Raw genomic sequence first — 27151 nt, 5'->3', positions numbered from 1 at the left:
GGGGATCTGCACACCTTACACGTGGCTGTGCGTCCTGCAGGGAACAGGAATGGCTCAGCTGCTGCAAAGCAAGGCATCTCCACAGAATCCCTGAGGTTGGAAAAGCCCTCCAAGATTGAGTCCCAGCTGTGCCCAATCCCCCACTTGTCCTCCAGCCTTTCCTTGGACACCTCCAGGGATGGGGACTCCAAACCCCCCTGGGCAGCCCCTTCCAATGGCCAACCACCCTTTCCATGGAGAAATTCCTCCTAACATCCAACCTAAACTTCTCCTGGTGCAACTTGTGGCGTTTTCCCTTGTGCTGCCCCTGCTCCCTGGGAGCAGAGCCCGACTCCCACCTGGCTGCCCCCTCCTCAGAGAGTTGTAGAGAGTGAGGAGGTGCCCCCTGAGCCCCATTTTCTGCAGGCTGAGCCCCACAGCCTCTCCTCACAGAACTGATTCTCCCAACCTTTCCCCATCCCTGGCCACACTCCCAACCTTCAGTGTCTCTATTCCAGTGAGGGGCCACACGTGGACACAGCACTTGAGTGTCCTGGATTGCCAAGGAAATTGTATCTATTTGCCATCTGTAGGGCAGTTGGGTTCTGTTCAGTGGGCAGTTTTCCTTATCTCTTCCACACCCACTCCTCCCTCCAAGGGACACCTGCTGATAAGAGGCCATTGAATGTCCCTGCATGGCTGATAAGAGCTACAGCATCCCATTGGGAGATGTGAGCCCAGAGGGAGGAGCCAAGCATTCCTACCTGGATATAATCTGAGATTCTGGAACACCAGCACGGCTTCTCCACTGGATTTCCCAGAGGAACAGCAGCTGCCTCTTCCCCCGGACCTTCAGAGGCAGACTGCACCCTTCTCCAGGATCCTGCTCCAGCAGAACCACCCCTGGCACTGCAGGAGGGCTGAGCCACAATTCCAGTGGGACTGCTGCCAGCACCCTGACCCACAGGGTGTCAGGTGTGTTCTGGCTCTGGCAGGGTTGGTTTAGTTACTGCATTGTTTATTTTATCTTTTTATTTTCTTCCATAACAGTGAGGGGCCACACCTGGACACAGCACTCGAATGTCCTGGACTGCCAAGCAGATTGTATCTATTTGCCATCTGTAGGGCAGTTGTCTTCTGTTCAGGGGGCAGTTTTCCTTATCTCTTCCACCCCCACTCGACAGGGAGGGGAAATCTGCTGATAATGAGTTATTGAATGCCAGTGAACTGTTATTCCTGCTCCCATATTTTTGCCTGAGAGCCCCTTAATTTCCAATTTACAGTAATTCGGGGTGGGGGGGGGGGGAGGTGTGCATTTTCCATTTCAGGGGAGGCTCCTGCCTTCCTTAGCAGACACCTGGCTTTGCAAACCGAGTCATTGTGGCACCTCCCAGCAAAAACCCAGCCAGGCAAGAAGGATCCATCACTTCCCTGGGGCACAGCCTCAGCTTGCCCAGCTCGAAGGGAGCTGGAGCACTGCGAAAAGAAGAAGGAAGCAGGATTTGTGGAGCACGTTGTCATTTACGAGAGCGCACGGTCACCTCCTGAGAAGGCACTGTCACCTCCTGAGGTGACACACTGCATTAACAAGGTGATATTAATAGGCAGATCCTCCATGCAGAATTTCACCCACGGAACTGCAGTGACGTTTAACCTTGTGCCAAGTGCGCAGCAAGCTGATTATTTTAATTACAGGGTGGGATTTTTGTTGGTTTTTTTCCTTCCCTGTTGCAGCTCCATTACGAGCTTCAGCCACATCTCGGAAAAGCTGAAGGGAAGAGGGGGCCATGGCAGATCCAACATCCACGTGCAGTCAGGGGTGGTCACCTGGCTGAGCACCACCACATGGGCACCTGAGGTCCCCTCCCAGCCCCAAATCTCTGCTCAAGCCTCTCTGTGCAACGCTGCTGGGACATTTAGTGCTCAGCACAGAGCAACTCACACTTCTTGTACGTAAAACAGCTACATTGACACCTGAGCTCACAGTTGGGCTCTTGGCTTCCACCAAAGCCATGGAAAAACCCATGTATGCCTGACAAATAAACCCAAACAAAGTGTTTTTGAGAAACCCCACGCAACAGCCAACTTTTTTTTTTTTTTAATTGTTCCTTAACTTCCTATCTGCAAATCTGCAGAGCACTCTAACATAATCAGGTCCTCTGCACAAGGGATTAGCAGGCTTATATCCCGTGGATCCAATCAGCAAAGTCTATCAGCAAAACATACTTATGTTGATACAGCTATTACAATCTGCATAATTCTTCTGAGTTCACACACTTAATGGATAGCAAACAGAGTCATTACTGCTGCAACTTCCATCCGTAGGATCTCTACGAGCCATTCACTGCAGTGTTTTTTATTATTCATAGCTTTAGTTATTGATTTTCAGCAGAAGATACATGCTTTTAAGCACCATAAAAGCAAGAGAGGAAAACAAATAGCACTATTCCAAGATTAATACGCTGCTCATAATAAAAGTATTGCTGTCACATGGCGCTGGGTTGAGCCGGTGGAGCCCTGACAAATTCCATGCAAAATGGCTGAGTTGCTTAAGCAGCTCGTTAAATAATTTAAAGGCAAGTTTTACTGGAGGCAGGAAAGTTCTTCCCCAAATCCACTCCCTTCGATTTATGAGTCTGGAGTAGGTTAATCAACACAAGTTGATGCTGCATCCAGAAGGGCACAGAGCCTGGGGAGGGTTTAAGGGACATTGGTTACAGGATAAGAAGTGTGATCCCTGTGTGGAAGGTTTAAGGGACACGGAATATAGGATTTGATGGAGTGGGATCCCCACATGGAACACGGCCAGGGGAGACTTGACAAATTCCTTGCAAAATGGCTGAGTTGCTTAAGCAGCTCGTTAAATAATTTAAAGGCAAGTTTTACTAGAGGCAGGAAAGTTCTTCCCCAAATCCACTCCCTTTGATTTATGAATCTGGAGTAGGTTAATCAACACAAGTTGATGTTGTATCCCAGAAGGGCACAGAGCCTGGGGAGGGTTTGAGGGACATGGGATATAGGATTTGATGAAGTGGGATTCCTCCGTGAAAGGTTTCAGGGACATGGAATATAGGATTTGATGGAGTGTGTTCCCTCTGTGGACCAAGGATTCCGAGCCATGGGGCAGCTGACAAGCTTGGATGCAGTGATTATCCATGTTCAAATCATGGGACACCAGGAATCCTCAAGGTGGGGCACATAAAACTGGAAAGTGCAAGGACAACTCATTCTTCTCCTTTCCCAGCTCTCCAACAGAGGATTATTATTATTATTATTATTATTATTATTATTATTATTATTATTATTATTATTATTATTATTATTATTATTATTATTATTATTATTATTATTATTATTATTACTATTATTCCGGTTTAGAGCGTAAAATGGGACACTTCGATGAGACCTCCGGCCCGCTGGGGGGCGCTGTCGGAGGCCGCACCGGAAGCGGAAGCGCGGGCGGAAGAGGCGGGCGGTGCCGGCGGAGGGTCCGGGCGGTGAGTGGGACCTGGGGCTCCCGGTGTGCCGCGTTCGGCCCCGCGCTCCCGGCACCTGCGGGCTGGGTGCCGGTGCTGGGGAAGAGGTCTGGGCGGTGGGGCTTGAAGTACGCGCTGAGGGACCTGTCTCCGTGCGCGGTGAAGGGGTCCATTCCGTCGCGTCGCTGTGGATAGCTGATCACGGGTCCCGGTTTGCTGGGCTCTGTGAGCCGCAGAGGGACTGGGCTTGGCGGGATCCGTGCTTCTCCCCGGTGCCCGGTAAAGGGCTCGGCGAGGGCCCGGTCTGGGGGGCTCTGCTCGGTCTCAGTGCCTGATGAGGAGCCCGGTGTGGAGGGCCCGGGAGGCAGTGCCCCGGAACCCAGTCAGGGGCCGCGGTCTGCGGGGCTGTGCGAGCCCCGCTGTCCCCTGAGGGTGCCGGTCTGGGCCTTCTGAGCCAGCCCAGGGAGGGCTCCGCACCTGCTGGGCTCTGAGCGCCAGTGCCCGCTGAGGTTTCGGTGTGGTTGAGCCCCCGATCCTGCTCGAGCAGCCCAGGCCGGGCCCTGCCGAGCCCGGTGAGGTTGGAGCCGTGCAGCCCTGCCCACCATCCCGGCCGTGACAGCCCCTGGCCGCCCCGCCATGCCGGCCCACGGCCCCCCGGGGTCCCGCCGGCCGCTTCTGGCCCTGCTGGTGGCCCTGGGCTGGCTGCTGGCGCTGCAGCTGCTGCTGGACCTGCGGGCGCTGGGGCTGCTGTGCGGGGCGCTGGCCGTGCTGGGGGGCTGGCTGGGCCCCCCGGCCCTGCTTCCCCGCGGCCGCCGGCTGCGGCTGGAGCGCTTCGTCAGCTCCCTGCGGGCCCCGGCCGGCAGCCCTGCGGACGAGGGCCGGCTGGAGAAGGAGATCGCCAGCACCGTCCGCAAGGTGGTGCGGGACTTCGTGGCCTCGTGGTACCGTACAGTGAGCAGGGAGCCGGCCTTCGAGGCCGAGGTGGAGAAGGCCATGCTGGGGCTGGCCGCGGAGCTGCGGCGGCGGATGAGGCGGGTGGACCGGCGAGCCCTGGCCCGCCGCCTGCTCCTGCTCTGCGGGCAGCACTTCCAGAGCTTCCTGCGGGCTCGGGATGCCCTGAGGGCTGACCCCAAGGGCGGCCGGACGCTGTGGAGGGAGTACAGCCGGCTGGCAGGGCCGCACCCCGCTCTGCTGAGCCCCGCTGCCGAGGTGGGCTGTGCCCGTGCCGCCGTGGACGCGCTGCTGCGGGCGCTGGTGCCATGGCCGCACCTGGAGACACGGACAGGACGTTTTGTGGTGGTGGAGCTGGTGGCCTGCAACGTGCTGCTGCCGGCCATCAGGAAGATGTCTGATCCCGACTGGATCAACCTGCTGCTCATTGGGGCGTTTTCCAAGAAGCCCCGGGGTGGGAAGCCCCATCCTGCACCCTCAGTGCCGGATTCCTTGCCTTTCCCGGCACAGATGGACACAGCTCCCGCCGGGCTCCCCCTGACCCCAAGGGCTGCTGAGGGGCTCAGGAGAGAGGCAGGAGCTGCTGGAGAAGAGGGAGAGGAGGCAAGCAGGTCATGCCATGCAGAGGAACCCTTCCTGCGCTCCCAAGCCCTGGGATCCCTCTTCCCCTGTGAGGGTTTGGAGCTGGAATCCCCCGCGCCTGACATGGGGCAAGATGTGGAGCTGCTGGCTCCTTCCCCTGCTGGAGAGCTCCTTGATGTGGCCCCCCAGGACCCTTCTGTGCCAGAGGGAGCACCTGCCTCGGAGGATGGCACAGGGGACCTGGACCATGGCCCTGGCCCCAGCTCGGATGCTGGCCTGCTTCCCGCCTCTGCTTTGAGCTCCTGCCCTGACATCCAGATCGAGCCAGCAGTTGAGAAGGAGGAGGAAAGCCCAGCTGTCCCCAGGAGGTTTTCCTCACAAAGACCCTCCAGCCTGGGGAGAGATCTGGGGGCAGCAGAGGGCCTAGCACCATTTCCCCCAGAGCCCGGGCAGAGCCTGCCCCTGCTGTCATCCTCCCCAACAGCTTCCATGAGCACCTTCAGCTTCGAGCCCCTGAGCAGCCCCGAGGGGCCCGTGGTCATCCAGAACCTGCGGATCACCGGGACCATCACTGCCCGGGAGCACAGCGGGACTGGCTTCCACCCCTACACCCTGTACACCGTCAAGGTAAGGGCTCCCCAGGCACCACCCCCTCCCCACATCCCTGCTGCCACCGCCTGGGCTGCTGTTTGCAGCTGAGGACTTGCTCTGTGTGGGTCTCTGCAATAAATTTTGTCTGGTAGTGGGGAAATACTGGGCACTCTGGCTGTTTGGGATTCCTGTGGGGCTGGTTGAATCTTTTCCTGCTTTTGTTCCATCATGAGTGGTTCCTTCCTCTTCAGGGAAGGGTTGGCATGAGGAATTGCTGGGTGGGGACTGAGGGGGAGCAGGGCTGTTTTAGGATGTGTGAGGATGATGCCTTTGCCTTCCTCTTCAGTATGAGACAGCCCTGGAGGGCGAGGCGGCGGGCAGCCTGCAGCAGGTGGCTTATCACACCGTGAACCGCCGCTACCGCGAGTTCCTCAACCTCCAGACCCGGCTGGAGGAGAAGCCAGAGCTCCGCAAGTTCCTGAAAAGTCAGTGCCTGCAGTAGCCCTCCAAGAAAATTCTTCTCCCTCTTTTCTCATTCCCTGTTCCTCTGCTCCCAGGGTCTCCTGCCCTGCTTGTGCAGCTCTGGATGCTGGGCTGTGTCTCCTGCCCACATCCTCCTGTGTTCTGTGCAAAGCTGGCTGGAGGAGTGATTTATCTCTTCTGGAAGCAAATTCCAGCGTTTCAAACCACTCCTCTTTCCATTCCACGACAGTTGGCTTTGCAGTTTTGCACCATAACAGTGCATAGAAACACTGGTGTCTGTGCCAGGCAGTGTGTGAGCATTAGAGCATTAAGGTTTTAATAAAGACTAAAATCTGTATTTAGATTTTAAAATTTTAATTTTTGATCTTGAAAATTTTTCAATTTTAAGATCTAAAAGTCTTTTCATTTAAGGTTACTGTGATTTTGCAGTTTTCTCAAGCTTGCCTGTGGGTTTGTTTCCTTTGTAGACATCAAAGGACCAAAGAAACTGTTCCCTGATCTGCCATTTGGAAACATGGACAGCGATAAAGTGGAAGCCAGGAAAAGTCTGCTGGAATCTTTCCTGAAGGTGAGATGTTTGTGTGCCCCTATGAGCTAAAAGCAGAGCTCAGGACAGCTTTATGCAGTGGAGCACACCATGTCTCTTCCACATTACACAATCAGGCTGGGAGCTTGACTCTGCAATGATCTGAATCTCCATCTGTCCTTGCAGCAATTGTGTGCAGTCCCTGAGATTGCAAACAGTGAGGAGGTGCAGGAATTCCTGGCCCTCAACACCGACGCCAGGATCGCCTTTGTCAAGAAGCCCTTTGTTGTCTCCAGGATAGACAAGGTGGGAAAAGTGGGGAGCTGCTTACCTGAGCCCTTTCCTGCTGCCCCCAGAGATGCTTCCTAAGTGGGGAGCTGCTTACCTGAGCCCTTTCCAGCTGCTCCCAGAGATGCTCCCTAGGCTTCAGTGTCTCCTAGGAGCCAAAACCCTTTCTTTGGAGCTGGGCTCAGCTTTGCCCAGAAACCCATAAAGGGTCAGAGTTTGTGTTAGAGAACCTATTTAATAGAAAATCCAGTGCTAGTCTCAAAACTCCTGATGTATGTGAGTAACAAGGATCAATGCAGTAATTGAAGGCAGTAATTAAAGTCTGGCTTTGCAGATTGTTGTCAATGCCATCGTGGACACCCTGAAGACAGCGTTCCCCAGGTCAGAGCCCCAGAGCCCCACGGAGGATCTGAGCGAGTCGGAAGTGGATGGGAAATCCCAGACAGATGGGAAGAAAAGCAAGTAAGGGCTCCCTCAGCTTTGCAGAGCAAGGGATTAATGCACAAGCTGAGCCCCTGGTGGGGAAGAACTGACTTGGGGCTTTATGTGTAGGGTAGTAAATTCTGCCATACTCTAGCTGAATTCCTCTTTCCCGTGCTGAACACAACTATTTGAGCTCCAGTTTATCTAAAGGGTTTCCCAGGATTGCTCAGATTTCCACAGAAGGTAGGTTTCTTCCTAAAGGAGCTCTGAGGTGCTGCCATTTGCCAGCAGAGATACTAATGGTCCTGAGGAATTGCTTTTGAACTTTAAATATATGCAGGGAGTGATTGCAAAATACAGCTGAAAATTATCTACCTGAAAGTCCTCTCCTGCCTCTCCCATGTGTTCCAACAGTAGCCTTGCCCAAAAAACATTTAAATAGCTATTTATGAGTAACATTTAAGATTGTTTCATGTATATTCCTCACCAAATGTTGGTGCTGCTGACAGTGCCCAGTCTCATTGTGATTGTCTCATCAGTGGTTCTTCCCTCACCAAGGAAGGGAAGATTTTTGCACAAGTATGGCTTTTTCTTTCCAAAAAGTGATGTTTTGCTGGAAAAAGCTACTTTGGATAGAAAGACAAACTCAAAAAGTACAAGTTTGGAACCATTTTGGCTGGAAAGGACATTCCTTAATGATAAACAGCCTATTTTACAATTTGTCCCAAATTCCCAATGTCCTTTCATATCTTTCTTTTTGTCAGTGTTTATAACTGGATTTCACAATCCTGCCGAGTATATTTCAGCTCAGAGGCTTTTCTGAACGCTTCCCTGTGTGTGCTGCAGTGCTCACACCTTGCCGACCTCTGCCTACATCTCCCTGTCAGCCTCTGTGTAACAGCTCCTTGTGGAATGCTGGAAAACCTTGGCTCAGCTCAGGTGTACCTGAGGAAAAGTGCTTTACAGCTTTTGGTGTGTGGTTTCACTGCCAGCTCTTAGTTATCCTGGAAGCAGATGCTTTTTTTGAACCATTTCAGGTCTAATCAGATTTCTTAGCTTGCATGTGGACAACAGTAACAGGTCATGGGGCTTGGCTGAGGCTGGAAAACTCATGACTCACAGAAAACTGACTGTGCCATGGCTCTGCTTTCCAGGTCCAGGCTGAGGTTCTCATCCAGTAAAATCACTCCAGTGCTGAGTGTGAGTGAAGCTCATGACAGGATCGTGTACTCCATCAGGGAGGGCAATGCTGTAAGTTCAGATCCTCTTGTAATCCTTTCACAACCCCTGCCACTGCCCTCTTTGGGAATAATCAGCATCCACCAGGGCTGTGGCTGCTGCAGCCTTGTTGCCACATGCCATCTCTTGGCAGAAGGACAATAAGCAGCCCTGGCTGTGCTGTTGGCTACACCTGGGTGCAAACCAGGAGGTAGGAGGCAGTCTGGGCACTGCAGACCCCAGGCTCTGTGGCACTAACATGCTTTTGTAGGTCTCTGGCACCCTGTCACTGGCTGCTATGGAATCCTTCATCCAGAAGCAGGAGAAGCTGCTGGAAGCAGTCCCCAGCAAAGCTCCTGAAGGCCAGGGGGGCAGAGAAGCCAAGGAGATCTCTGTGCAGGAAGAAATGGATGGGCTGAGCTCAGCAAAGCAGGGAGAACATTCAGACACTGACTCAGGTGAGCTTAGCCCCTCTCTCAAGGGCTTGAATTTCTTCCCCTCAGTACCACAGCAGCTCCAGTGTCTGCAGGTTCAGCTTGAAAAGTCTTCAGGACCTGCTCTCCTCCCGTTGCATCTTGATTGAAGGGAAAGCAAATTAGGTTTTCCAGTGCTGTTTGGTGATTGCTCTGGGCATTGTTGCTGGTGGGAGCAAATTGGGTTTTGGCTCAGTTGTGTCACTGCAGATCTTCACCCTGGTGTGCTCCGCACAGTCACTGCACAAAGAGGTTTCTTAAGGACACGCTGCTTAAACTGGCAGTGTTCTAAAATCTCTTACAAACTCTTACAAGCTAAAAATGGGCCAAATTACAGTTTCCTGGTGGTTTCCAGTTAGCCTTGATGTGCCATACACTATAAAAGGACCTTTTGAGATTAAGTTCAGATAGATTTGATGGGAGTAGCACAAATGTCATCTCAGTTCAAGGAAGGATGTTCCCTTTCTGCTTCTAGAACCCTCCTCTGAAGCACAGGGCTGCCCCAGAACAGTTACAAGATTATCCTGAACACATGCAAAAATATGTTCCCCAATCTTTTTTCTTGGAATAGCTGAGCTGTATCAACTGGAACTTCCCAAAAAACTTCTCTCCAGTGGTTCAATTTTGGCAAGCTCTGACTGAAAGCACGTGTTTGTGACAGGATAGGCCTGGTGCTCTGAAACCCAGCCTGTGCTACCAGCTTTGCCTGTAATCTTGGAACACATTCCCGAGGTTCTGGGGAAGCAGGATTGGGGTTGGAGGCCAGGGTTCTGCACAGAGCAGGCCAAGTTAGCTGAACTCCCAGGGAAATGGAATGTCAGTGATCTCAAATGCTTGCAGGTCTGGGATGCTTCAGGCTGGGCTGGCGGGGTGAGGAAAACAAATGTCTGGATAAAAAGGCAAACCCATGTCCTTATCTGCTCATGGAGTGACTTCTGGGAAGTGGTTGGCCAGCAGCTCTCTGAGGAAGAGGATTTGGATGCTGTGGGAATAAACAGCTTGCTGAGGATGCTCCCTGGGTGAGGTTCTGGGGAAGCTCCAGACTGCACTGGGAAGTCTCTGGGGGCAAAGCAAGTGGGCAGTAACTTATGCATGGCCCAGAGCAAGAGGTGCCAAGTGCCCTGTCTTTTCCAAGTGAAATCCTGGAATTAGTTAGTCCAGCTTTTAGGAAGAGGAAGAGCAGAGAAGGAGAGGTGTGGGCTCCACAATCCCTCTTCCCTTTATTTCCCATAGGAAATTGTGAATGTAAATTGTCTCTGTAGACAGACAGGTTGGAAGATGAGGCATGAGGGGAGCCAAATTAGGAAAAGCTGCTTCACAGGATCTCACCTGGACAACAGAGCCGAGGCAGCAGCCTCAGGTCGGGGTGGTGGCCTGGGAGTGGCAGTCTGGGGCAGTTTTGTGGCACATCAATGAGCTTGTTCAGCACAACACCTCAGAGCCAAACAGCATGAAAGTAATTCCTTAGCAAGTAGAAACTGTTTTTGCTGAAGGCTCTGACATCCTCCTGAGGCTCAGAGGGAGGTTTGGTGTCCCAGGTCTGTGACAGCGGAGATATTTGGGTAGGTGTGTGGGTTTGTGTTTTAACTGGTAAATCTGGTTTATCCAGATGTGTTTCATCCCACTCCCTGCCAAGCCTGGGATCTGCCACACGATGGCAGCCCGCAGCCACCAACAGAGCCTCGTGCCTGGAAAACTGCTGGAAGAAGGGAAAGGAATGGGCAAGACCAGGGTGATAGTCCTCAGCAGTGCACCTCTTCCTGGCTGCAGTCACCACCTGCTCTGTCCCCTGTTTTGGGCACGTGGCCATCCCTGTGTGTGGACTGGGATTTGATAATCCTGCTGTTTAATTGAGAAGGAACTGAGCCTTTGGTGCAGCCCTTGGTGGGAGGCTGGGGCTGCCTGGATGAGGTGGAGATCAGAGTGGGGAGGGCAGGGTCCCAGTCTGGCTGGGCTGCAGCAGGTCATCTGTGTGTGGACAAAGGGCCAGGCTGGGGAGAAATGAATGAGTTTGGGATGATGCTTTTCACCAGATTTGCCCTGAGGTGGTTTCTTCATCTGCCCCTCCTCTTCCTCCTGGCAGACTCCGAGACAGCTTTGGCTGACCTGGCTCTGGACGTGCTTCGTCTGGTGCTGGTGGATCACTGGAGCTGGCTGTGCACAGAGAACATCCAGAAGGTCTTCAACCTGCTCTTTGGGACCCTTGTTCAAAGGTAAGGCCAGAGTGACCAACCTGGCTGCTCTGTGAGAGGCATTCCCTTTGGAGTCACAGTTGGAAGTGGAGCTTGTGCCTGACTGCAGATAAATACTGTGTGTGCACCAGCCACCAAGGTTCTGTAAAGCATGTGCTCTGTGAATGTGGAGTAAACACCTCCAAGGATCTGCACCAGGTGCTGTTTTCTCCGTGAGCAGTGGTGCAGCTCTAATGGGCAGCCTCCTGTCCCTTGAAATCAGGGAAAGGGAAGATCCAGCCCTGGGAGTGGGAGTCTTGGCTCATGCAAGGGCAGCAGTGCCCAGCTCTGGGGCTCTCTAGGGAGGATTGGCCTCCTGGTCTGTGCTGCCCAGGGTTTCAGCTTGTTCCTTCTGCAGAAGTAGAATAAACAGGCCCAGGGAACAGCAACTTGTCAGTGACAGCTCGGAGTGTGGTCTCTGCTCTCACTGCTGCACCCCTCTGCTCTGCCTGTGCCTGGGGCAGGGACCCACACATGGAGTAGGGACAGGCTTCCTTTCCAGCTGGGGTGGACGTGCCAAGCTTTCCTGGGGCCAGGGCCTCTGGGTGGTAAGGCTGAAGGCCAAGACATACAAACAGAGAATTCCTGTTTTTTGGTGTAGGTTGGTGACTATCACTAGCTGAGGATGTGGTTTTTTAGAGCACAAGGAAAACCTTCCCTGAAGGGCTTGGGAGAGTCTTGGGGCAGTGCTTTTCCCACTCCTTTGCCCCTTCTGCAGGCATCCAGAGCCAGCATCAGAATGTGCAGGGCAGCTCATTATAACAGAGCTGGTAACCTGAGCTGCCCTCAGCAGAGATTGCCAAAGTGCTTTGAGGTCAGGGACTGCTGTCCTTCAGTCCTGGTCTGTTCCTTCAGTGGCAGGAGGTGGGGGCTGCTCCCACTTCTCCAGAATGGGCTCTGGCCTCTTGGGAACAAGCTGCAACCCAATCTGTGTGTGTAAGCACAGAGGTATGAGAGCTTCAACAGGCACATCATCACCTCCTAATGAGCCGTGTCCTGGTCACCCAGGGAGCCTGCAGCACCCACACGTGGCATTTTCCACTAGAGAAGCTGGGATACACACAGCACATCCTGGCTCTCGAAGGTGGAGGAGCTCCCTGAGGTGTGCTGGTGGATTGGAGTGAGGAGGAATGTGTTTGTAGCTGCTCCACCTGAATAGGTCAGAGCGAACCCACATGTGCTGCAGGCAGAGCTCTGGCTGGGGGTGATATGGGGAAGCCCTGTGACTTTTTGGTGTCCCCATCAGTTCAGGGTGCAGCAACAACCTCTTGAGCAAACCCTGTGTCTGTGCTGAAATCCACATGTTGAGGCTGGCTCTGCTCTTGTTCTGGGACAATCAGGAATCCCAGGGGAATTCTGCAGGGAACATTTTCCTCCCAATTCTGCTGCCTGTAGTTACCTCCACAGTGGAGAACTGGGAATGGGGAGCCTTCCTGCTGTTTGCCATTCACCATGGCCCCAAGGCTTGTGCTCATTCCTGGCCCAGGTGGTCACTGCTGTCCTGAACAGACCAGGAGATCGCAGACCTGCCTGTCCAGGGACACAGTGTGGATTTGGTGACATTTCTCTTCCATTTCAACATTTACAACTTGATCACTGGTTGGCCAGACCTGGCACTGCCATTCTGGCTGGCACCATGTCTGGGAACCTTTTTATAGGTGGAGAAAGTACCAGAAACTCTTCTGGGAGCATCTGCTATTCAAGGAATTGATACAAACATGGGACAGCAGATGGATTTGCATTGTGTCTTCAACCATTGCTGGTCACAAAGTAGGACTGAGCATCATCCCTTCAGATTAGATCCTGCCCTGTTCCTGCCAGTGGCTGGATTAGGTGGTAGGGGATGAAAAGGAGGTGTCCTGGCAGTGTTTGGAGGGGCTGCTGCTGGATATTCCTCTGCCAGCTTGTATTTGGAGGGTAGGTGCTGCTCCTGCTGCCCTCTTGCAGCTGCCAGGTGAGGATTCTTCTCTGGCATGAGACACTGGGTGCAGAGTGATAGAAACTACCACAAACTGACAAAACTCACACCAAGAACGAGATCCAGCTTCTCCCAAGAGCCAGGGCCCCTCTTCTTGAAGAACTTTCTGTCTTGAGCTGGCAGTGACAGCAGATGATTGCTGTGACCACACTGTTACTGATGGTGGGCCCTGCTGACCTGCTCCATTCCCTGTTCTGTGCAAGGAGCATCCCAGCATGCTGCTCCTTCCCCCTTCTCCTCAGCAGGGCTGCCTGCAGCCAGGCTCCATCCGTCTCCCTGCCTGGCAGCCCGGTGGCAGTGGGAGAGGAAGGCTCCATGACCGAAAAAGGGATTGTTGAGTAAAGGGCGGCCGCGTGTGCGAGCCGGGTCTGCACTGAGCCCATCCCATTATGTAACAGGGAGTGAGCCTTTTTTGGAGCTGAAAGGAGAGGCGGATGGAGGGGCTGGGAGTGGGAATGACCCTGGGGCCGAGGATTGCTTCCAGCAGCCTCTCTGTGTGCTGGGGCCGTGCCTGTAAACAAACCCTCTGCCCCCTCCCGCCTCTGTCCGGCTCCGCTTCCCTCCCGCGGCTGCAGGGATCGGCTCCTCTTCCCCTGGGAGGCTGCAGCAGGAACCTGCTGGCACAGGGGAGGAGGTGGGGCTATTCTGGGCTCCGGTGTTCGGTGCAAGAGCTGAGAAGCATTTGGAGAATCTGGGTGCTTTTTAGAGCCTTGTGAGTCAATGAGGTGTTAAAAATACACGGCAAACACGCGAACCACGCGTGCTGGGACCCCACACCCTGCTGGGACCCCACACCCTGCCCTCAGTTGTCCCCACGGTGGCCACAGGTCTGGGGTCTGCCAATGCCCTGCAGAGCTGGGGACAGTGCTGGGGCCAGGGTGACAGCCACCACCTCTGCTTTCCAGAGGGGAGCTCCAGCAGAGTGCCAGCACCCCAAGGATGGACCTGGGAGGATTTGAGGGGCAGATCCTGGTCTGTAAGCTTTTCCTGGCTCCTTCCCATGCAGCACAACAGCAAGCCATGGCCACAAAGCACTGAGTGGGGGGAAAGTGTGTCAGCACACCCCAGCTGTCTGTGCCCTGGAACCTGAGCAGGGCTGGGCACAGAGTCTGTGCCAGGCTCGGAAGTGCCTGTCCCTGAAAGGAGCATGTGGAACTACTCAGGCAGCTTTGCTGGTGTCATGTTCCACTGAGCAGGAGTTAAAATAAATGCAAATCATCCCTGCCTTACCCACGAGCTCAGCACTGCTGGGCTTGCTGTTTGCTTTGGGTCATTCCTGTGCTCCTCCAGGCTTTGTCCATGTCCCCTCATCCCTTGGCCAAAACTGGAAGATTTGAGGAGGTGACATTCCAGTCTCTGTGAGCTGTAGGTGGAGAGGCAAAGATGCTTTGAGGCTGGTTGCAAGTGGCCATCATGCCTTTGAGAACTGGTTCTTGCAAGTTCATGCTGTCACCTTGGTGTTGGGCTCTGCTGGTGTCAGGCTGAGTGTCACAGGCACTTGTAAGTCAAGGATGTCTGGAGCTTCAGAGAGCTGCTGCCTGGGTGCTTTGTTCTGATTTTCTCTTTGTTTTTCTTTGATCTCTGTGCCAACAGAACTGGCACAAAGAGCCTTGGCAGCCACCTTGATCCTCTTGACTGGAAAGTGCCATCAGCAAAGAGTGATGCCTGACCCTCTTCAGTGTCCCTGGGTAAACCTGGAGCAGCCAGGCACCCCTGGGCTGGCAGTGCTGGGAGCACAGTACCATGGGCAGGGAGTTCTGCCAGCCCTGGAGCCGTGGAGGGGCCATGTCTGACAGCTGAGACTGTGCTCCCACTTCCCTTTGGCCTCCTGGCTGGCAGGTACCACTCCAGCCTCAGGCACTGCCTCTGAGTTTTGCTGGCAGAAATGCAATATCAGTGCAGCTGGGGCATCTGAATCCACTCATTCTCCTGGTTTATTACCTGGGGAGAGGATTTGGGCATGTTTGATGAGGATCTCTGCAGCTGCACACAGAGGAGCTGTGCTGGCAGGCCCAGGTATGTGGCAGCAAAGTCCCTGTCCCTAAAAACAAGCCTAAAAGCAGCACCAGAGTTGGGAGTTAGGGGAACCAACCTCATGGCATCTTCCTGCTCATTTCTGGGTTTGGCTGTTTGTGTTGTAGCCGTGAGGAGCAGCAGGAACTGCAGCCTGTGGTATGTCAGTAAAAGTGATTTCAGGACTCTGTGTGTCTTGGTGTGTATATGTAAAGTAAATAAAATCAGCTTGGAAATGGGCCTCAATTCAGTTGTCTCCAAGCACCTGGAAATTTTGGATCTGGCTTTGAATCTCTGTCCCAAACAAAATTTTTTTCCCTCTTCTAGAAGCAGCATTCTTCCAAAAACAGCCACTAGAATGAAGCCAGCTCTCCATGCTTTGATAATAATTGCAACATTATTCTAACTCTGATTCAGTTTCAATGGTTACACATGCCAGCTTTCTTCCTGCATTTAAAAAAGCTCAACGACTTCCTATTTCAAATAGAGCAAAGAAGAAAAGGATTGAGTGGGAGTAATGTCTCCCTTTTGGTTTTAGTTTTCCCTGGTTTTAGAAGGGTTAATAGTGGATTTATGTATTTTGATTCTGAAGTGGGCTAATGAAGCAATTGTTCCAAGCAGGGCCTGGCTGAGACAGCCTGGCCTCTCCCTGGGGCACCACTGAGAGCTTAATTGGTTCAATAAATACTTGAGGAAGATGTTATCAAAAGCCAGGACGCTTTGTGAAAAATCAAGGGGGTTTGGGGACGATTATTTTAATCACATACCTTTCCCCCCTTTCCCTGAGCCCCAAGGCATCTCAGGAAGATCTAGGCTGGGAAAAGCAATGGTCAGTTCCCTGCAGGGTGAAGCCTTTGGAGCCCCGTGAGTTTCCATGATTTCTTCTTGCAGCAGGTGTGTTTTGAGGCAGCAACACATAAAATAGCACAGAAATCCCAGCACCAAGGGGTGCTTTCCTCCCTGCGGGGATGAATGATTGCCTACAGAAGAGAATGATTTCTTTTTCTTCCTCTCTGCCCCACTGTAAGATGTCCTGCACACGCACATCTCCCAGGGTTTTTCTGCCTGGGTCAAGCAGGTAGGAAGATCCCTCTGCCCAGGATGTCCCCAGCCAGGTCCAGGACACGTTCTTTGCAACTCTGAACCTTCACAGGGCAGCAGGAGAGGAACATTTCAAGGAGAATTTGTGCGGGAGTTGATGCTTTGTGTCCTTTCATTTATGGAGGTTTTTTTTTCCTTTTCTTTCCTGTTTCCTTCCTCAGCACAGGGTTTCCCCATGGCCTGGACAAGTGTGAGGTTGCTTTGAAGGTGCTGAGCTGAGCATGCTGCACATGTTTCTGCTGTGTGGAGAAGGTGGACTTAGGCCCAGGTAGCAGGTGCTGAAAGCTGAGCCTCAGGGCAAAAACTCTCCATTTGTGATTTTCAGTTCTTGCTGTGCCCACTGCAGCTGTTGCTTCATTTTTACAAGGTTTCCTCAGAAAGGTTTTGCATTCAAAGCACTGCAATGTTCCTCCTCTTGAACCCTTGAGTTAAGGATAATCTTGTGCATTATTTGAGGAGGAGTTTGGGGAACAAGAGCTGGTAAGGCAGGGATGGTCTGGTGATTTAAGCACCAGACTTTCTTAATTTCAGAGTCATGCTTGAATGCCTCGTGTTTTCCAGATGTTGCTTTTTTGCTTCCATCCTTTTCACTACGTTGGTCCCAGAGGCCTTTTTTGAGCTTCTGGATATCCCCACTGTATTCCTGAGGGCAGGGGGGCAATGTTCTGGGGTGGGCAGCAGTCAGTGTTGAGCTGGACATGCTAGTTCATGGATTTTTGTAGAGTTGTTTGTATTTATGCAGCTAAAGCAGAGGGGCTTTCTAGCCTGGCCTTCAGTTTGTGTTTTTCTAAATCCTTAAAACCCCTGGGTTTGAGGAAATCACAATTGCTATTGCTTCAGATTTCAATTACAGTCAGCATATTTAACTTGACTGTTCCTTAGCTGAAGTGATCTCAGTTTTTATCCTCACCTTGATGGACAGAAAGAGCAGAGCTCTACCCACTTCTGGCAGGTGGGTGTAAACCTGCAGAGTATTACATCTCTTTGTTCATTCTTAGTACATCTTTGATGTCCAGACTGAGCAAATCCAGCCTGTCCAGGCTTTACTTGCTGGGCTGAGCTCTCTGGGTAGTCCAGTTAAGTGAGGGGCTCCAGCCAGGTAAAACCAAGCCCATTTATCTGTTCCTGACTCTCAGCCTGCCTTTCCTCCCTCCTAGCAGCCCTTGTTGTTTCCAGGAGCCCAAGGAAGGCCAAGGTTTGCACCCCCAGCCCTTGTTTTTCATTCCCAGGCCCTTCTTATCCTAATGGACCCCTTCAGCTGACCTTGGAGTTCCAGCTTGAACCGTGGCATTAATTTGGCTCTTTTTTAGCAGCCATTTCATTCCTCCACCAGCAGCTATTTCAAACAGAGGTGCCTTACAGCATGAGCAAGTTATGTCCCTCCAGATTATCTTCCAGGCCTCAGTAGCCTTTGCAGTCTGGCTCTTTGCATTGGGCACTATCAAAGCATTCTGAGCCCAGGAGGTCACTTTATCTATTTCTGAGTGTAAGGAGATGGTTCTGTGATGGGTTTATTTTTTCTTTCTTATTAAGGCTATTTCTTCATGAAATAGCAGAATGAAAATAGTAACTCATCAGCCATCCAAAAATAAAATTTAAAAAAAAAAAAGACAGGTCTATTTATGTTTCTTGGTGGATTCATTTCTACCTGGGAGCAGTGTGTGTGTGCATTCAGTGTGGCAGATGAATCTCAAATGCTTAGGCCTTTAATAGCACAAAAAATCATCTGTGACCTGCTGGTGAAGGTCAGCTTTGAACCAGCAGATGTTTGGAGTTCCTGAGGGGTTAATCCCAATCCTGGTGCAACAAGTCTGCCTGATGGAAAGGTCAATTTGCCATTTTCTGGGGTTTACTCAGGTAGGAATTTTCAATAAAGTTGGTGTGACTCTCTCTGAGTTGCAACTACAGGTGTGGGAGTTGAGAAGGCATTCTTGGGATGTCCTGTGCAGGGCCAGCAGTTGGACTTGACTTTCCTTGTGGGTCCATTCCAGTTCAGGATATTCTGTGAATTACTTTGCTCCTCACAGTTTCATGTGCTGGTGCAGCTCTGTGTGTGTTGGAATGGAAGGTGATTCCCCACAATGAGTGTTGATGGTTGCCTGTGGTTGAGAGGAGGGAAGAAAACCCTTCATGACAGGTCACTGTGTGCTGAGATTTTCTTTTGAAGCCTCAGATGTTCTCCCAGAGTGAATTTAGAGCCACATGGACCAGTCTTGACAGTTCTTCTCTGTTAAAATCTGAAATGTGAAGAACTCTCAGAACTTTGGGTCTGTAAGCCAAAGCTTAGAATTAAACACAAGATTTGATTTGAGACCTTGGAAAAGGCTTCCAAATTTAAGTGATAGAAGAAAGAATGTGGATTTATAGTTTAAAACAAAGACACATTAAATTAAGTAGAAGAAAGTTTAGAGTTTCAGAGTTTAAGATATAAAAATAAAAGCAGTTACAAGGTAAACAAGGAGTTTAGAATGCAGTACTGTAGGTTTGTGTGCCATAACATGATGAGCTGAGAAAGCTTACACTGTAGCATGGGTCCATAAGATGGAATATTTAAAGATTGAATCAAAAACATAAATATCCTTGTTAGCAGTGTTTTATTGGTCAATAAATCCTTAAAAGGTGTTGTAACTAAAGGCCTTGTGAACTTCTGAGCCATACAGTAAAGATGTGAGCCCAACTCACCCTCCCTGCCTATGTAAAGATAAGAAAAGAAACCACATCATCAAAAACAATTCAGAAATCCCATCTCTAACTCATTCAAAACTCCTTCACAATCCCCATTCTCCTCTGCCCAGTGCCTTTGGAATGGCTCCACTGGCAGAAGGGAGCCCAGAGCAGAGGTGCTTTAGTCTGTGTTCCATTTGCACCTGCCTCTGGTTTCTCCTTCTTTCTCATCCCATTTCCTGTTTAGTTCCTTGACTTTTCCTTGTAAACTTTGGGGGTTTGGGTGCTCCTTCCCCAGCTCTCTGAGCACCATGGGGCAAGTTGGCCTCTAATAGGAGCTTGTGTGGAGCTGTGCAAGACCCATGGAGCCATTCCCAGATGCTGCCCTCTGCTTCCCAAAGCTGCCAGCCCAAGGAGGAAGATCCATCCCTGGTGTTTCACAGCTGTGGGAATCCAGAGCTGCAAGCCCTCACCTGCTGCCAGTGTGTGATCACATTTAGGTTGTGTGATCACATTTCGAGGTGTTCCTTGGGGGCCTTGTTTCCTGATTCTGGTGTTTTTAGGGACACACATGAGCTGGAACAGGAGGTTGGTTGTGTGGGGCCTTCCAGCATTTGTCAGTTCTCAGCTTGCTCTTGAGCTGTCTGGAAACGTGTGCTGTCCTCTGTAGGTTCAACTTTCTCTCTCTTTACTATTTGCTTGATTTTTTTTGCTATTTTAGGAACTCTAAGGAAAAAAAAGCTTGTTCTTTGCTTTCTGCAACCTTTTAAAGGCTGGGAAGTGGCTGTTGCTGTAATGAGTTTGGAGTCAATGTTCAGGCTGATCCCCCTTGGTGCAGGGCTGACTCTGCAGCTCTGTCCCCAAGTCTCTGAACTTCTGTTGCTTGTCAGATGTTTTCTCAGCTAGGAGAGCGGGTTGTGTAAGAAAACATGTTAATGAAAAACCATGTTAATGAAAATCCGTGTTAATGAAAACTCTTGCCCCTAGAGGAGTCACAGTTTAACACTTGAATTTGCTTGGGAATAGCTGGAGGGTTTACCATGATCTAGAGTGTTAAACTCTGCTGATGGCTGGAGATTAAAACTCTTTTAATTGTATTTCCAACATGGCTTTTCCCAGACAGGACTAGGATGTGACATTTTGTCCTCTAAGCCTGGTGGGAGGTTTGCACCTCTGGCATTATCTTGTAGCAGCATCCATACCCTGTGTCCATGGCAGTGCTGAGCATGAAGGATGTGCTTCCCATTGCCACACCAGTGTCCCTTGCTCTGAGACATTCCAGGCCTTACCACTGCACTGAGATCCTTTTCAGGTTTTTAATGTCCTTTGCTTTCCAGCTGTTTGCTAGGTGTTCATCTGTCCTAGGGTGACGTTATGATCCTTGTATCCCCAGTTGTTGCTCTGTTTATGCTGGATATTGTGTTCTGTGCCTTCAGGACTGGCTCTGAAGAGCAAAGCTTTGTTCTGCTCACTCCCCCACAGTCGGCAGGATGCACAGACGGGGCAGTACATAGTGCTGCTTTGGCTTTTTGCTCTTGCTCCTGCTTTGCTCTTGCTTTTTGCTCCTGTTCATTAGTTAGTTTAGCTAAGCAGTCCGAATTTTCCCTGGAGTGTTTTCTTTCCCTTTCTTGGAACCACTCAAACCTGCTCTAGACTGGGACCTGGGAAACACCCAGAGTTTGCACCTTGTGGCTGCAGCAGCTGCCCCAGTGCTGGAGGGACTGATAACAGAGTGACCACCCCCAGGAGAGACTTTCTGCATTTGTCATCTTTTTCAGAGCAGTGTCACCCAGTATTGTTCATTTTGTGTGCTGGGGGTGCTGTGCCTGTTAAACAAACAGGTTCTTTCCACTTCTCTCCAAGGAATCCTTCCCAAACCAGTTGGGGGCAGGGACCGTGTGGGTTTGCTTTCTGGAGTGGTCCCTTGGGATGTTTTCTCCCAAATTTGCCCTAAGCCAGGACAGCATCCCTCAAGAATCACTGTTTACACCTCATTTCCTGCTCACTCCGCAGCCCTGTCCCACATGATGCCAACCTGCTTCCTTTGCCCTGCCTACCTTTGGCTGTTGCTGCTCCCCAGTGCCCAGCTGTGTGGGGAAGGACACCCTTGGCCCGAGTGCCTCTCCCAGGAAGAATGCAGACAGTCTGGCAGAGTGCAGGTTAAATAAAGTTTGCCTTGGCAGGGCTCTTGGCTGTGCTGGGAGCTGCCGGGGCGTAGTGGTGACGGAATTGCAAGCACGAACGCCAGCTGCCAAGAGGAACGGCTCTCCTGGCCCTGCTGGCTGCCTCCTGTCCTCTGGGAATCTTGAAGAACTGGCAGAATCACAAGCTTTTTCCCTACCCCAGTGCTGTGCTGACACTCCCAGCTTTGCTCCAGAGCCTTCTGCCAGTGAGGCCAACAGCACCAGCAGTGCAGCAGCACCCTGAGCCCTGCTAAACCTTCCTGTGGGATTCATCCATGGCCTCTCCTCATTCTGAGGGCAAAAATTTTAGGCAGTGCAAGTTCTGACTGATGGCTGTGGCTTGTGCTGTGACTAGGAAGTGATTTCACATCTGGGTAAGAGGGTCCATCCATATGGTTGATTTAGAAACTGTGCCTGGCCAGCCCTTGGGTGGTGGGGACACATCATCCAGTGCAGCTGCAAACCTCTCCAAGCCCTTCTGGGGAGCAGGGATTTGGGGATTTGCAGGTGCTTTCTGAGAAAGGGCACAGTCCTGCCCCAGCAGGAGGGACCATCAGCAGTTCTGCTGGATTTTGGATGGGAACAAAAAATTCTTGGCTGTGAGAGTGGGGAGACCTTGGCACAGGGTATCTGGAGAAGCTGTGGCTGTCCCTGGATCCCTGGAAGTGTCCAAGGCCAGGTTGGATGGGGCTTGGTCTAGTAGAAGGTGTCCCTGCCTAGGGTGGAATAAGATGAGCTTTAAGGTCCCAGAAGCAAACCTTTGGGGATTCTGTTATTTCAGTGCTTGCCATCAGTGGGTGGAGCAGGACTGGACAGCAGGGCAGCATGGACAGCAGGATGAGAGGGGGATGAAGCATCATGAAGCATCATACTCATGCCTTGTCGTCCTTGGAGTGTGTTTTAGTCTCCAGGAAAAACATCCTTGGCCGTCTTGGTAGCAGAGGGATTGATGAGAGGAGCAGAAGCTGCCAGAACAGGACTCATGTCCTTCCAGTCCTTCCTGGGGGTTGTTTGTAGTTCAACACCAGTTCCTCAGCTCTGTCTCAGATTGTGCTTGGAGATAACTTAGGAGCTTCAGGGCACTCATATCCCTGAGCTGGGCTTCCTGTAGTCACCAGTGATTCACTTGGGTTCCTGTGATTAGCAGGGTGATGGGGCTTTTTATGGCCTTTCCTAGTCCCATTTGTCAGTAACACAGGGAACATATCCCACTTCTGGTGCATGGAAAACTCAGCTAATTAAGACTTGTGACAATCTTAGGTGTACAGACGTGAAAGCTGCACGTTAACAAACCCAAAGAAGCTGATTTAACCCTCTTGATGGGTGGAAATATCCCAGCTGGGTCCCAGGCTGGAGTTTTCCTGACCTTTGTCCCTCTCCCTGTTCCTGCAGGTGGCTGGAAGTGCAGATGGTTACCCTGACCTGCACCCAGCGCTGGGTCCAGTACCTCCAGTTGCTGCAGGAATCCATCTGGCCTGGAGGAGTTTTACCAGCAGTGCCTAAACCCCCCAGGACAGAGGAGCAGAAGAAGGCAACAGCAGAGCAGGCCCTGCAGAGCCTGATGGGGATCTTGCCCAGTAAGTGTGTCCCAGAGACTTGTCAGCTGCCCTGGGACAGGAAAGCAGCTGGGGAACACTCCAGTGCACTGCAATCTCTGGAAATGTGGTTAAATACAGAAATGGAGGCTGCTCGTGCCAAGGCACTGGGAAACCTTCATGACCCTTGAGGTTTGATGGTTTCCTGCAAGCAAAACCCAGAGTTTTCCAGTTCTGGATAGTTTGTGTAAGGGTTTGGGAAGCAGCCCAGCTCGGAGGGAAGGGATGTGAGTCCAGGCCATGATTCAGTGCTCTCAGTTCTGAGCCACCTCTCCGAGGCAGGGCTCAGGACAGCTCTGCTCCCACCTGCTGCCAGAGGGTCCCATGGTGAGCAAAGTCACTGTGCAAAGCCTGTGGCTTTTCCACTGGACTGAAATCCCAAGCCCAGCTGCACTGGATTTCCCTCTCTTGAAGTTTGACACGAGGACCTTTGGCATTAAAGCAGCTGCTGCCTAATCCGTGTGAGTGCAGTCAGAACTTTTAACTCCTTGATGTAAAGGGCCCTCACTGTCCTTTGGGGATGAAAAAGCACTGCTGGGATGTGCCCTTCTAGTCAGGAATGCTTTCCTGGCACTCCCTCCTCTCCCAGCCCCAGAGCACCATCATCAGCTTTGGTTCAGCACCCACCAGGAGAAGTCTGACCTGTGGAAATAGGCACTGCCTAAAGCTTTGTCTCCAACATTTCCAGATGTGATCCAGGAAATCCTTGGGACCAGTAAGTGTCAGATGAGCTGGAACCTGGTGCTGGAGTCACTCAGCCAGCCTGTGATAAACAGGTATGTGATTGTGGTCTTCACCCTGGTGGGCTCTGAGAGCTGTGCCCAAGGTTTTGTCAGTGCTGCTTGGCACCAAACACCCAGCTTATTATTCCAGACTTGCAATATCAGGGGGCATCTGCATGTCTGGCTGCAGCTTATTGAGCCAGTCATGTTAATTGTGTCATTTGGCCTGCTTAGTTAGTGGATGTCAGGGAACTGAGACAAATCCTGGTTTAGTTTGGTTCTGGAGGAGCTGCAGATCTGTGTAGGGGGTGTTTCTGTCTGTTCCCAGTGCTGTGAGTCTGGAAGACAAGGGTTTGGTGATGGACAGCAGAGAAATGAGGGTCAGACTGGACATCAGGAGATATTTCTTCACTGAAGGGGTTGTTAAACATTGAAAAGGGCTGCCAAGGGTGGTGTTGGGGTCCCCATCTTCTGAGGTGTCCAGGGAACAACAGGATGTGGCACTCAGTGCTCTGGGCTGGTTGACAAGGGGGGGCTTGATGATCTCAGGGGTCTTTTCTGTCTTCAGTGATCCTGTGATCCTATTAAACACATGTTTTGCTCCAGAAGATGCATTTGTGTTTTCTGTGCTGCTCAGCAACTTCAGCACCCAGTGGTTTGGGGGAGGTGAAAAAAAGCTGAACATTTTTCTGGAAACATTTCTCTGGGGACCTGATATTGTTCCTCTCTCCCCTGGAGCATTGGAACACTCTTTCCTTGTGCTGAGCTTTGCCTCCCACGTCCTGCCCAGCCTAAGCTTTGTCTTTTTTCCATTCCAGGCATCTGGTGTTCTGCCTCCTGGACATTCTGCTGGAGTTCTTGGTTCTGAAGGGCTCCAGCAAGGAGCCTGAGGCTGCAGCTGCCACACCATGTGCCTGCAGTGGCACAGACAAAGGTGTCCCAGCACTTTAACCAGGGCTGGTGCCCCAGCAGTGGAGGAGAGAAGCAGGCACAGGCATGGAGTGTTGGATTTTCAGCTTTTACTGAATGTGCCTGGGAGCTTCCTGTCAGGAATTTCTCCAGCCAGTGCTAAGTGAAGCTGCTTCCAGGCTTCTCTGTTTCAGCTGGGTGGTGGATCAAACCCAGTGTGAGGGGCCAGAGATGCTGTGCAGCATCTGTTCCATTGCTGACCTGATGGAGAGCCTGGAATGAACCAGCATGACCAGCTGGAGAAGGAACCACAGACCCTCCTGAACATCTCTGACATCTACAGAGAACTCAGGAGATCTGCTTTTGTGGCTTCAGGGTCCACCTGGCACTGAGAGTTGGTGTGCTGGGATCCTGCTGCTGGATGTTGCTGCAGGACAGGCTGCAGTGCTGTCCCTGCTGTCTGAGCAGCCTGCCCTGTGCCTGCTCTGCACCAGCTGTGTCACCAGAAGGGAGATGGGGAAAGGATGGAGTGTGGAGATGTGGAGAAGTCCTGGAGTGTGGAGATGTCCTGAAGTTCAGCATCCAGCTGCCCAAATACCTGGGAGGTGAGAGCAGGGCCAAAGGTGCTGCCCTGCCTTAAAAGATCAGCTGCCTCTCCCTGCCCCTGCTCTAGTTCTCAGTAGGGTGCAGACAGGCTGGGATCCTGGCAAAGAGACCCTCCTCAGGCTAGGGAGGAGTGGTGGCTTGGCTGGACTTTAGGACTCGTTTATATTGTGCTTTCTGAGTCACCTTTTAGTCCCTGGGACAGTCACCGGGAAGGCACAGGCCAAAAGAGCTGACCCATGTGGGACCCAGCAAGTAAATGAGCTCCCACACAAACGTGGTTGTCACAGGAAGCTCTGGAAGAGGAACGAGGACCTTGAGCCCAGGGGAATCCTGGATGTGTGTCCTGGACAGGCAGTGGGTGAGGCCCCAGCAAAGGGCTGGGAGCACTGCCTGAGCTCTGCTGTTCATGGCTGTGTCCCTGGGCTTTGCTTTGCTGTGCCTGCTGCTGCCACAGCTCCCTGCAGGGCTCTGGAAAGCTGCTCAGGTCATGGAACAGGGATTTGGAGCTGCTTCTCCAGCTTGTCCAAGGTTTGAGTGGCTTTGTGAGCACTTCATGTTGCTCAGCAGTCAGGTTCCTGGGAGTACTGAAGGACTCAGAGCATGCACCCACAGCCCAGTTTGGGGACCAGTTTGGGGACCAGTTTGGGGACCAGTTTGGTGCATTTCTGGGAGAAGCACAGACTGAGCAGTGCTGCACTGGGCTGGTGAAGGTTTTCTCTGCAGGAGGCTCCACACAGGAGCTGTGTAGGATCCCTTGTGGTGTCTGTGCTGCTCTGCCAGGTGATTTCATCCCACAGAACCATGGAATACCAGGCTGGAACAGACTGCCTGCAGTTTCTTGGAGCTGGATGCTCCATGGCATGTTTGGAGAGAGGGCAGTGTGACTCCAACATGCCTATCCTGCTCTTCCATTGCTAAATTATGGATACACAACAGTGTCAGCTGCTCTGTGCTTCTGCTGTGTGAAAATACAGAGGGATCACTTTGCTGCAAGCAAATAGATTTTCAGGGAGCTCTGAGGACATCCCAAGACCAGGCAGAATCCAGTGTCATGAAACAAATCAAGTCTGCACCACCATTGGAGCCATTTCTCAGCAGGGAGGCTTCAGAGATGGTAGATTGGCCACTTGCTTGGAGAAGGAGGGAGGTGTGTGTTAAATGGTTTAAGAGTAGATGAGGTGGAGAATGCTTTGGGATAATCCCAAGTGGCCAAGCAGCAGTTTGGGAAGCAGGACTCAGATAAATCCTTAAATATCTGCTTGGAGCAGCTGTTTCACCTTGTCTTTCACTGCCAGGCTCTGCTTCCTCCTTTTTCTCCTGCTTCCATTTGCCACCCCAGCTGTCAGGAGGGGGACAGGGCACCCTGAGCCAGGGGTGATGCAGCAGAGCCCTGCTGTGCCTGGTGGCTTCCCAGATGTTCCTGCTGTTCTTGTTTGCTGTTGCTTCCCAATGAATTTTGGGCTTTGGAGCTCCAGGACTGTGCTCTGTCATTGATGAGGGAGAATATTTAGAGGCTTTGCTGAAGAGGATCATGGAGTACAAATTATCCATTGCCAGCTCCAGGTTAGGGCCAAAGTCTGAAACAGTCCCTGCACACACTGCATGTGGCACTGGGAGGATGTGCTGACACTTCTCCTTTGCCAGGAAGCCCAAATTCTCCCAGCTTTTAACCCCCATCTCTGAAATTATGCAAATGACTGAATATTCAGTCCTCCCGATTGAAATAATCTCTGATTTCTGCCATTTGGGGAGCTTTGGGTGCTTTGCTGGGCTGGTGCAGCAATGGTTTGGGCTTGTCCCAGCAGCAGTGTCCCCCTCTGGGTTAAGATACAAAGAGCTGGGACAGAGAGGCAGAAAGGAGATTTATTTATGTGCCCTCTCAAGGCAGAGTGGGAGTGGGGAACAGACCTAAGGAGTTGGAATTGCAAAATGGTTGTTTACCCTGCAGAACCCCCTTTCTTGCCTCAGATAGGAGGGGCTGGAGCCCTTTCTCATGATCTCACTGGCTGGGCTTCACCATTCTCTCCTGGGGAGATCTCAGTGCAGCCTTGCAGCTGAGGTGAAGTGCCCAGGAGCAAAGAGCCCCCTCTCTGCCCCTTACTCTGTTGTCAGGGAATAAAACAAATCCAATAAAAAGCTCAGCTTTTTTTCTACTGGGA

At 51.8% G+C, this 27151-nt stretch overlaps 1 protein-coding gene across 2 annotated transcripts; it reads left to right on the top strand.

The window, feature by feature from the left end:
• Nucleotides 1-3443: 3443 nt before the first annotated feature.
• On the top strand, nucleotides 3444-27151 carry SNX19 (sorting nexin 19). 2 transcript variants are annotated; one of them, XM_059867412.1, is made up of 11 exons: nucleotides 3444-5615; nucleotides 5926-6064; nucleotides 6530-6630; nucleotides 6775-6894; nucleotides 7211-7338; nucleotides 8454-8550; nucleotides 8789-8975; nucleotides 11074-11203; nucleotides 22553-22737; nucleotides 23444-23531; nucleotides 24296-27151. In XM_059867412.1, the coding sequence occupies exons 1-11, from the start codon at nucleotides 4092-4094 to the stop codon at nucleotides 24426-24428; spliced, it is 2832 nt and encodes a 943-aa protein (XP_059723395.1). In that variant the 5' UTR covers nucleotides 3444-4091; the 3' UTR covers nucleotides 24429-27151. The 2 variants fall into 2 exon arrangements, 1 of the variants encoding a protein (XP_059723395.1); XR_009489384.1 differs by lacking the exons at nucleotides 22553-22737; nucleotides 23444-23531; nucleotides 24296-27151 and adding an exon at nucleotides 9831-10009 and having other exon boundaries at nucleotides 11074-11205.

Source organism: Haemorhous mexicanus, chromosome 24 (assembly GCF_027477595.1).
Source record: "Haemorhous mexicanus isolate bHaeMex1 chromosome 24, bHaeMex1.pri, whole genome shotgun sequence".
Taxonomy (NCBI): domain Eukaryota; kingdom Metazoa; phylum Chordata; class Aves; order Passeriformes; family Fringillidae; genus Haemorhous; species Haemorhous mexicanus.
Note: the sequence above shows the minus strand (reverse complement) of the source record. Positions and strands in the feature narration are given on the sequence as shown.

Bases quoted from the DNA above. Each gene is read 5' to 3' on its own strand.
- SNX19 (XM_059867412.1), top strand. From the start codon at position 4,092: ATGCCGGCCCACGGCCCCCCGGGGTCCCGCCGGCCGCTTCTGGCCCTG. The intron at 5,616-5,925 runs GTAAGGGCTCCC...CTTCCTCTTCAG, and splicing joins ACACCCTGTACACCGTCAAG to TATGAGACAGCCCTGGAGGG. The intron at 22,738-23,443 runs GTAAGTGTGTCC...CAACATTTCCAG, and splicing joins CCTGATGGGGATCTTGCCCA to ATGTGATCCAGGAAATCCTT.